This window comes from Notothenia rossii (assembly GCF_949606895.1).
Source record: "Notothenia rossii genome assembly, chromosome: 4".
NCBI lineage: Eukaryota > Metazoa > Chordata > Actinopteri > Perciformes > Nototheniidae > Notothenia > Notothenia rossii.
In genome coordinates, this window is record NC_136902.1 from 7,938,654 (window position 1) to 7,948,653 (window position 10,000).

Sequence of the window (10,000 nt, forward strand, 5' to 3'; positions counted from 1 at the left end):
TGTCAGTCTTTCCTCCTCTTCCTCTCATTTTTCTTTCTGTTTCAGACGTTTGTTTCGGGCACGAAGGTTTTGGCCTGTTGGACAGACTGTCGTTTCTACCCGGCAAAAATCCTCAGAGTGAACAAAGACGGTGAGTTTCTGCTTCAGCTCCACACCTGATGTTATTGTTCAATAATCAATTAGTAAAACCACCAAAAGTGAAGTAACAACTCTATTGTTTTAAAACATGGAAGGGGGAGGTCTACAGTGCTTAAATGACGTTTTGAGGACATGATGAGAGTTGGTTATTCTGTTGAGATAATGGCACATTTGGCACATTTTACTTGTGGCCCTCCCACACCATCAGCTGTGATTCTCATCACACAAATGCATGATCATCACAAATGGGAGATTACATGTTCAAAGGGAAATGAAAAAGCTCTCCAGCGGAGTGGGACATAATATAAACTGGACGTAAATAATTAAATATGATCCACCACACAAATATTAACATTAAACATGAATTTTTTTGAGTTCTTACATTCGCCCAAATGTTTACTTCAAGTTTCAACCTAGAGTTAAATGTGTGTGTGTGTGTGTGTGTGTGTGTGTGTGTGTGTGTGTGTGTGTGTGTGTGTGTGTGTGTGTGTGTGTGTGTGTGTGTGTGTGTGTGTGTGTGTGTGTGTGTGTGTGTGTGTGTGTGTGTGTGTGTGTGTGTGTGTGTGTGTGTGTGTGTGTGTGTGTGTGTGTGTGTGTGTTTTCAGACTCCTACAAAGTGCGTTTCTATGACGGCGTGGTTCTGACTGTGAAGCCCACTAAGATCAAACCCTTTAAGGAAGTAAGTAATGCTTCAATCCTATTGGTCCGCATCTGATTGTCTGCTCCAATTCAAAACTTCCCTGATCATAACGGTGTGTGTGTGTGTGTGTGTGTGTGTGTGTGTGTGTGTGTGTGTGTGTGTGTGTGTGTGTGTGTGTGTGTGGTGGCGGCACAGAAGTCCAGACCTAAGAAGAGTGCGGTGGGAAGCGAGGGATGGGAGGAAGGTGAGAGCGAGGAGGAGGGGGAAGAGAGGAAGGAGGAGGAGGAGGAAGAAATGGAGGTGAGGAAGGAGGAGACGACCTCAGAAATGAAAGAAGGAGATGAAGAGGAGGAGAAGAAGGCCGAACCTTCATCCTCCCATCCACCTGCAAAGAAGAAAACAGATGAAGGTAAGTTAAAAATAAAAAGATATACAAGCTTTCATTTTTTATTTGAATAAGTCTGTATCTTTTTTTTTATGGGTGATGACTGTAATCCAAGTTTCAGACACTTAACTAAAACTAATGAACTCATCCTCTTCCAGGTATAAGCAGTGGAGCTCAGAGTCAGCCAATCACAGCTGACTCCACCCCCCCTGCTCCCCCTGACTCCGCCCCCTGCGAGAGAGGTAAACATCAGAGAGTTTCAGACATGAATAATTACTCCATTGGCCTGAAAATAAGAGAGTTGTGTTTAAAGTGAGAGGGAAGCAGATTTTAGAAGCAGCACAGTTGAGACGTGATTTGATGCGTACCATGTTATACAAAACAGACTGTAACGCAGCTGGTTTGTGTTGCCATTATGAAGCTAATGGCCCATTTCGTCTGCTATATGACCGATGTATATTTCTTCAGCACTCATATATAGCGATCTCTTTGATTGTTCGATTGTCTTTTCTTTGCAGACGTCCTGTTGGAGCGTCAGTCCCACCTGCCCACCACTCACAGATTCAGCAGAGAGCCACGTAAGTTAATAGACAAATTATTATGCGCCACATATTAGGGCTGCTCGATTATGGCACAAATCATAATCTCGATTATTTGGGTCAATAATTGATATCACAATTATTAAAAATGATTATCCATTTACTTTGAAAACTTCCATTTATTGAAAAATAACAATGTGAACAATATGTTTTTAACAGTTGATTACCCTGAACTTTAAGTATAATTCAACTGAAAAACCAATAAAGAAAATAATTTAAAGAAAATAAATAATCGTTTTATTTCTATTATGTTCTTTTCATAATCGTTGCAAGACAAAATCGTAATTAAAATACGATTCATTGAGCAGCCCTACCACATAAACACTACATGTACACAATTTAAGTTTAAAGTTAATACAATACGGTGAGTGAATTGAAAAATGTGTGTTATAGATCTGTGTTTTGGTTATGTATAAGAGCGGGACAGAGAATATGTAACGTATCAAGGGTTTGACGTTTGTTATGTGTCTACCTCCACTGGAACAGCTGATGGAAATGAGCTAAAATCTGGCTTTATATTAATAATATTGTTTTCATGCATGGTCCAAGTTCAAAAACATAACAAGTGTTTCAAAGTGATATTGAAGCTACTGGGATTACCTTTTTGTCAGTGGTGGAGAATATCTTGGATAATGTTTCTTGTGCTCAGTTCAGTTTATTTATATATTTTTTACCTTGAGCTTGACTTCATTTGTTCAAATCTAGCGCCTCCACTCAATCAACATACTCTCTTATTCTCACACAGTCTCCCTGGAAACTGTGAGAGAATTAGCACTCATCACTACAAATAACACTCTGTGAATTGGTGTGTACCAAACAAGTAAATCTCTTAACCCAAAGATGTTCTATAAGTAAAGATAGCCTCATCGATCATTATATGTGTTTCATTTACTTCTCCCATTGGATTAATACCCTCAGAGCTACATTTAGTCGAGTCTCTTATGGGGCATTTCCATTGCAGGGCCTCGCACGGCTTAGTACGGTATAGTTAGGCCTTGGTAGGCCAGGCTCACTTTATGCTGCGTTTCCATTACAGTTTAGGAACTGGGGCAGTAACTATAGTAACGCAGTGTAGGCGGAGCCGTGACGTCATCTTCAATGTGAAACACAGAAAACCAACATCAGCCGTTAGCTCTTAGCCCTCAGAGCTCACAGCTCCTTATATCTGTTCAGAAACTAGACAAAAGTGAAACAAGTCCAAACCACATACTGTCTGTGTCATGGAGAATACAGTCGCTGGTTTATTTATGTCTGTATAGGCCGTTGTTGTGAGTGTGGACGGTCGGAGCATTTACAACGTTAGCTTAGCCAAATCTCCATCAGAAAACACGCATTTTAAAAGGTTTTTCTCCTGCCGTCTGTCTGCAGACTTGTCAAAGCCTTAATTCATGGTTTGTACTAACCGGTATCAGTATGTTGTTACTTCGGCATCATTTTGAAACGTGTATTACAATTAAATCACGGTCAAATATGTTCATCTTGTTGTAGTTGTAGCCCCCTTGCCAGCGATTCTCTCTCTAGTTTAGCATACTCAGCCCGACTCAGCCCGATTGTTGGCCAGGAAAGAAACTGGATTTTGGAGGGCCAGAAAAACTATGAAAAAGTACCCGTTACCCGGAACTACCCCTAGTGGAAACGCAACAAAAAACAAGCCGGGTTTGGCACGGCACGCTTAAACCGTGCTACGCGCTGCAGTGGAAATGCGCCATTAAAGAGCGCTGCCATGGAGAAACCCATGTCACACATTTTAAGGAAATTGACTGTAGTGCGGCATCTTAAACGGCTTCATGAAACCTTACTTTGCATTTTATACTTACATGTTTGTTTTTAACAAACGCTCTCTTCTTCCTCACCTCCCCCCTCCTCTCTCTCAGTGTACAGGGTGATAAAGAACCAGCCCCCTCCCATCCTCTCCATTGAGCTGGACCACAACCCCTTCAAGTGTCCGTCGGCCGGCTGCATGAAGTCCTTCAGGAAGGCCAGTCTGCTGCATTACCACATCAAGTATTATCACTCCGACCAGCATCTGGACGAACAGCTGGAGCCCCCGAGGTGAGTCGCAGGTTCAAATCCCCGAGCAGGAGCCCCTTCGCCCCTTTTTGCCCTCTTCTGGTTGGGTTTACGATATGCCTCTCACACATATACCTACCAAATCTCACATTAGTAGGTGAAGCACAACGAGGGGCTGCTTTTTAGAAAATGTGTAGTGGGGGCTATAGAGCTGATGACATTTTGCCCAGTCCTGACATGTGTGCAAAACATCTCAAGCTTTAAAGAATGCTAAGGCCCTCAAAAACGCAACTCAATTCGGATAAAAATAATAATGCTAGCAACTTCAAAAGGTCCTTTGCTCCGACTCTCTCAGAGCTCGGGCCCTAATTAAAGGTCACCTATTATGCAAAATCCACTTGTTCATGTCTTTCATACATCAGCATGTGTCCCCTCTGTGGAAAGAGATTCTGAAAGTTTCAAGAAAAAAGATTCTCTCACTTTTTGTCCTGATCCATTTCTATAAAAACCGGTCTGAAAATGATCAGATTTTGTAAAGAAACACAACTTGCTGTACCGAAGCAAAAATACACCAAATAAAAACGCAATGGTTGAAAGAGGGTCATATGAGGACAGATGTGTCTAACACTCACTGCTGTTGTTTCAGGAGGAAGCGATCGTCTTCTCAGGGGAGAGACTTCCTGTCGGAGAGGAAGAGTGAGGACCAGCACAGCATCTGTCACCGTGACGACAGAGAGCCCAGCACAACAACAACAACAGGTAGGAACAACAAACCCTTTTAATGCAAGGTTCAAATGTGGTATTTTAAAAGTGTGATTTTTATCCATATGCCTCACTAGCATTTCTTTTTAGATCAGTTTGACTCTGTGAATGTGTATGGCTTACGTTTTGGCACCGTTGGGAGAAGTACTCAGATCCTTTACTTAAGTACAAGTACAAATATTATGGTTTTAAAATACTCCACTACAAGTAAAAGTACTGATTTAAAAACATACTTTAGTAGAAGTACAACAAGTATCAATACATACTCAGAAAAAGTACTCATTCTGCACAATAACCAATTTCAGAATGATATAAGTACAGAAGTATTATCAGTTAAATGTACTTCAAGTATCTTAAGCACTTGTTATTCTCAGAGTAAATTGCTTTTGATTGTTTAGGAGGTAACGATAATGTGATTTCAGTGTCAGTTTTCATCCCTGGTCCAAAGTTACAGAGGGGGGGGGGGCAAATCCGGCCTAACACCAGTTCTGCCATGTCTAGAAGCCATATCTCTGAAAATGTACATAATGGTTGGAGATTTTATGCGATACAATATATTTCAGTGTCATGGCGAGTGTCTTAAAAGGGCCACCATGTTACAGCCAGGACGTTTCACTTAACAGAAAGATTATTATCACGTTTGATGCTGCTACTGATCACAACTGTAGGAGTAGTCCATTCAAAAAAAGTGCAAAAACTGTCCAAAAGTCGCACATAAAATAAAAAATGGCCATCTTTCTGTTGGGTTTGGGATGTGCCTCTCACCATGCCACATATACCTCCAATATTTCAGACTAGTAGATGAAGCACAATGAGGGGCTGCTCTTTAGTACATGTGTAGTGGGCGCTATAGAGCTGATGACATTTTCCCAAGTCCTGATATGTGGGCAAAACGTCTCCAGCTTAAAGAATGCTAAAGTCCTCAAAAATGCATTTAATTTGGGATGAAAAGAATAATAAGAATAATCCTAGCAACTTCAAAAGGTCCTTTGCTCCGACTCTCTCAGTGCTCAGGCCCTAATTAAAACAGATTCAGCTTTCACAACTCAGCAAAACAACTTTTCTTTCTCACCCGTCTCTAAGCAGAAGTGAAGCGTGAAGAAGAGGGGGAGAAATCCGTAGAACAGGAGAGGAAGGAGAGGAAGAACTTCCTGAGGGTCAAACTAAAGAAGAAGAAAAAGAAGAAGAAGAAGAAGAAAATTCAGCCAGGTGAGTCAGTGAACAGACCCGACGCATGACTCGCTTTATTGGACTGTGTTTAAGACGATTACAAGAGCGAACCACCAACAACGTTACGTACCGGAAACACAGAGATAAAGATACGACTTCACTAACACTAGTGCAGCACCAGAGTATCTGTTGCCTCATCGATCACCGATAAGCTTCAAATGTCTTCTTAGTCTTCAGAAAGTGTCCTCAAATCAACTCTACGTCTCATTGGAAATGTGTTTTTTCTGATTAACATAATCTTTCTTTGGGTGGTTGGTCTTTGAATTAAATCCAAAACACAAATTTGAGTGAGTTATGACTCAGATAAAGAGTACACATTTCCAAGGGGTTCATTGTGCAACACAGGATTGCACTATGAAATGAAGTTGTCCGTTTTGCTACACAAGAACAACAATAAATAAAACACCAGGAAGACAAAAAGTGCTGTCCGGCAGGCCTACTGCATTTTTTTTAAATATATCTAAAGCCTGCGTCACACTGTCCTGAAATTGACACTCGATGGACACACGATAAAGGAAATGTTCAAATTCGGCTCTGATCGTAACAACATCGGGCCATTCGTGAGGGCATCTTAAGCCATCGTATGACCGCCGGTGGAGTTTCTCAGGCTCCGGCAGCAACTTCGTGAGCGGGGGCAAAATCTGTAGCATGCTAAGAAATCGGGGCGAAAATACCCGATGGCACCGGAGATCAGACGAAGACGACACGATTTGACAAGATGCCCTCACGATGGCCTTTACGAAGGGAAAATGGACACACTAATTCAACACGAAAATGAACCTTCGTAAAGTCTTTCAGCAATTGTTTGACAAGCCAAAGATTTAGCCACCGCTCACGAAGTTGCTGCCGGAGCCTGAGAAACTCCACCGGCGGTCATACGATGGCTTAAGATCACGAATGGCCCGATGTTGTTACGATCAGAGCCGCATTTGAACATTACCTTTATGGTGTTGTTTTATTGCACAACAAAATCATGTAAACATATTATGTAAATAACCCAATTTGTGTTCTGTGAAACTGAAAAGGATATTACATTGTTTTTGTTATTTTCGTTGCAGTTGTGTGTCTTAAATGTAATTTAGGTTAATTTACCTGTTTTATTTAGATGCTTTTATTTTGAAGGCGAGTTGACAGGAAGTTGTTGTTGCTATGGAAACAACATGACAGAGAAAACGTACATATAAAGATGGAAAAAGTAAAGAACAAAGTCTGAAAATATCAGTAAAGTATCATAGTACTTTAACATAATTGTTTTTGTTACTTTCGTTGCAGTTGTAGTTCTTAAATGTAATTCATGTGTGGTTCGGGGCCATCTTCGTGCAAAATTCACAATTCCATATTCGCCTGTCCATCTGGTGTCAATTTCGGGACAGTGCGACAGGGGCTTAAAGGAATGCAAACATGTTGAGGCGGTACTCATAGTATGGAGAGAAATACGACCATGCGTTGATGTGAGGATTCATTGTTATTTTCCTTCTCATCAGGACACGGCAGCAGTGACGAAGAGAACTCGGACCGCTCTCGGATCGCAGTGAAGCTCTCCTCCGAACAGGAACACACACACACACAAGGTGGACACTGGATTCAGCCGTTGAACGTACGGACGGACGGACGTGAGCTGCCGGTGTGTTTTGGATCTGTAACGTCTGCTCCTCTCTTTCAGCGGACGACGGCAGCGACTGGTCCACGCTGACGGCCGAGAGCGGAGAGGACAACTCCTCTTGGCCGGTTGCCATGGAGACGGAGGAGTGTGAGGTCGTGAGGTGTGTGTGCGAGGTGGACGAGGAGAACGACTTCATGATCCAGGTGAGACAACCACACACACACACACACACACACACACACACACACACACACACACACACACACGCACACATCTTACACAGGAGCAGATACAAATCCAAAAGAAAATCTCTTTCCATCATTAAAAAAAAAATTCAAGTCTGTCTTACGAATAAACCGTTCACGCTTTAAAAGGTATTTAATTTTTATGTTTAATTTTCGCATTTAAATAGAAATACAATACATGTCAAGGGGAGGTAGATGGATTTCCTTTTTTTGTTGTATTTGCTAAATAATTTCCATTTAGCTGTGGTTTTAGTTATTCAATTTTGCAACTATCAACTCTTTTAAAGTTAATAAAAGACAACGTTTAGAGAATGCTGAATAAAGTGAAGTCATAGATACTTCCTGAGCTGTACATGCAACGCTCTTCTTGTTCCCCTTTTCAGAATATAGGAGAAATATAACATGTTTTAAATGAACGTTTGTTCTCCAGTGCAGTTATGGATTGCTGTAATGTTTTTTTCCCGGTGCATATAACTTGTGAATTGATTCTTAACTCAGTGATGGATTTGTGACATTGCATTTGTTTCTGTCTGCAGTGTGAGTCGTGTCTGTGTTGGCAGCATGGCACCTGTATGGGGTTGTATGAAGACAACGTCCCGCTCAACTACACCTGCTACTACTGCAGACACACTGCAGGTAGGAGCTCTCCGTTCTATACTGTTCACATAACTGTACGCAAGTTGGCACAATTCAAAATATAATAAGAATGAGTTGGTCTGGAGTCAAATCTATGGGCTCCAGACCCTCTATGGGCTCCAGACCCTCTATGGGGCGCAGTGGGCTGTGCGTTTGATCATCAGATCAAGGGGGTGTTGGGGAACTCCAGTTCGAAACCCGCTCCCGCCGCCACTAGGTCAGGCCGTTGTGTCCTTGGGCAAGACACTTCACCTGACTTTGCTCCTGTGGGTATTGTCCACAGTACATGACCATTACATGTATGTATGGTATGTATGTGTAATGTGTATCTGTAAAGCGCTTTGAGTCATTGAAAAGCGCTATAATAAATATAAGGAATAAAATCTAAGAAACTGTAGTGCAGGGGTGTCCAAACTACGGCCCAGGGGCCAAATGCAGCCCGCGGACCATTTTGAACCGGCCCTCAGCAAATAAAAAAAGTATAATGTGATACGGCCCACAAATGAAACTTCTGCTTGTCTTATATTGTATTTCTTAACTATAAATGTACAAATACATCACACAGTAGTATTCATGTGGTAATAAGACCACTCTTCAAATAATTCAGTCAATTAAAGTTGGAAACAATTTCGAACATATCTTAGTTGATAAGACTCGCTGACTGAACTGATAAGGCACAATATCTCTAGTGAGGGGCCCCGCCCTTCGTATATTTTTCTGGATGTGGCCCTCGTGAAAAAAAGTTTGGACATCCCTGCTGTAGTTTAATTTAAATTCAAAGCAAGAGATGTTTGTCTGAAGCATAATAACAAATATAACTTTGTACATAGCATAGATGTTTCCCCTTTCGCCGGATTACGAGACTCCTGCTGAGGTTTTGAAATGGTTTGTTGGGTCACCATTCATCATGTGAGAATTGGTGCAGCAAAAGTGTATCAGACAGCTGTCAATCAATCTCACTTTGTCGTGGCTTTTAACCCTAAAGCCTGATTCGGTGGTCATTTGAGGACAATGACACCACAAAGAAATGCCATAAAAATATGTACATTACATTACATTACATTACTCATGTATTCATATTATTTTCCTACTTTCACTAAGTTAAATATTTTTACCAACTTCACTCCTGACCATTTTAGAGTTTTGACCATTTAATGCTTTTGTTTAAATAATGTTACAGTTTAAAAAACAACAAACAAAGTATTATTTTCCGTATACTAGAAACTAGGGGGATTTGTATGCATTTCCTATTTTACTGTTTCCGTCCATGAAATCAAGATGAATCAAGTAAATTGATCATTTAATTCAAGAACATAAGATAATAATCTCGTAGTTCAGAAAAACAGGGCTAATGTGTTTTGATATATATATTTATGAATAGTGATGACAAGGTTCAAGGTTAGTTTATTTGTATATCAAAGACACAGAGGCAATTCAAAGTGCTTCACATAGGCATTCAACACATAATAGTTCAAAAAAAAAGGGAAAAAAAAGACAATTCATAAAAGCGTTAAGTGCTTCATAGACGGTCAGTTACAGTGATATTGACAAACTTCTCTTTTTGTTTGCGTGTGTGTGTCATGTTCAGGGTGGAGGCGGGCTCAGCGTTTCCTGTCGGAGCCTGATTTGCTGATATCTGGTCACATGTTCGGCCTGTCGTGTGTGAAGGAGAACTACTCGGAGGTCAACGCCTCGAAGATCTCCCACACCAGCAGCCTGTTGGCTCACACACACGGTCTCAATCAGGTCCTC

At 41.2% G+C, this 10,000-nt stretch overlaps 1 protein-coding gene across 1 annotated transcript in view; it reads left to right on the plus strand.

Moving 5' to 3' along the window:
• The first annotated feature begins 750 nt into the window (after nucleotides 1-750).
• The window catches only part of LOC307037365 (PHD finger protein 20-like), a 19,446-nt gene continuing 10,196 nt past the window's right edge, over nucleotides 751-10,000 (plus strand). The window contains exons 1-11 of the mRNA XM_079678186.1: nucleotides 751-817; nucleotides 974-1,187; nucleotides 1,322-1,405; nucleotides 1,682-1,741; nucleotides 3,637-3,814; nucleotides 4,419-4,531; nucleotides 5,621-5,743; nucleotides 7,249-7,335; nucleotides 7,428-7,570; nucleotides 8,149-8,248; nucleotides 9,837-10,000. The exon at nucleotides 9,837-10,000 is cut by the window's right edge and continues 32 nt beyond it. Of these exons, the coding sequence (XP_079534312.1) occupies nucleotides 1,073-1,187; nucleotides 1,322-1,405; nucleotides 1,682-1,741; nucleotides 3,637-3,814; nucleotides 4,419-4,531; nucleotides 5,621-5,743; nucleotides 7,249-7,335; nucleotides 7,428-7,570; nucleotides 8,149-8,248; nucleotides 9,837-10,000 (1,167 nt within the window). The 5' untranslated portion in view covers nucleotides 751-817; nucleotides 974-1,072. The remainder of the gene's footprint in view (nucleotides 818-973; nucleotides 1,188-1,321; nucleotides 1,406-1,681; nucleotides 1,742-3,636; nucleotides 3,815-4,418; nucleotides 4,532-5,620; nucleotides 5,744-7,248; nucleotides 7,336-7,427; nucleotides 7,571-8,148; nucleotides 8,249-9,836) is intronic.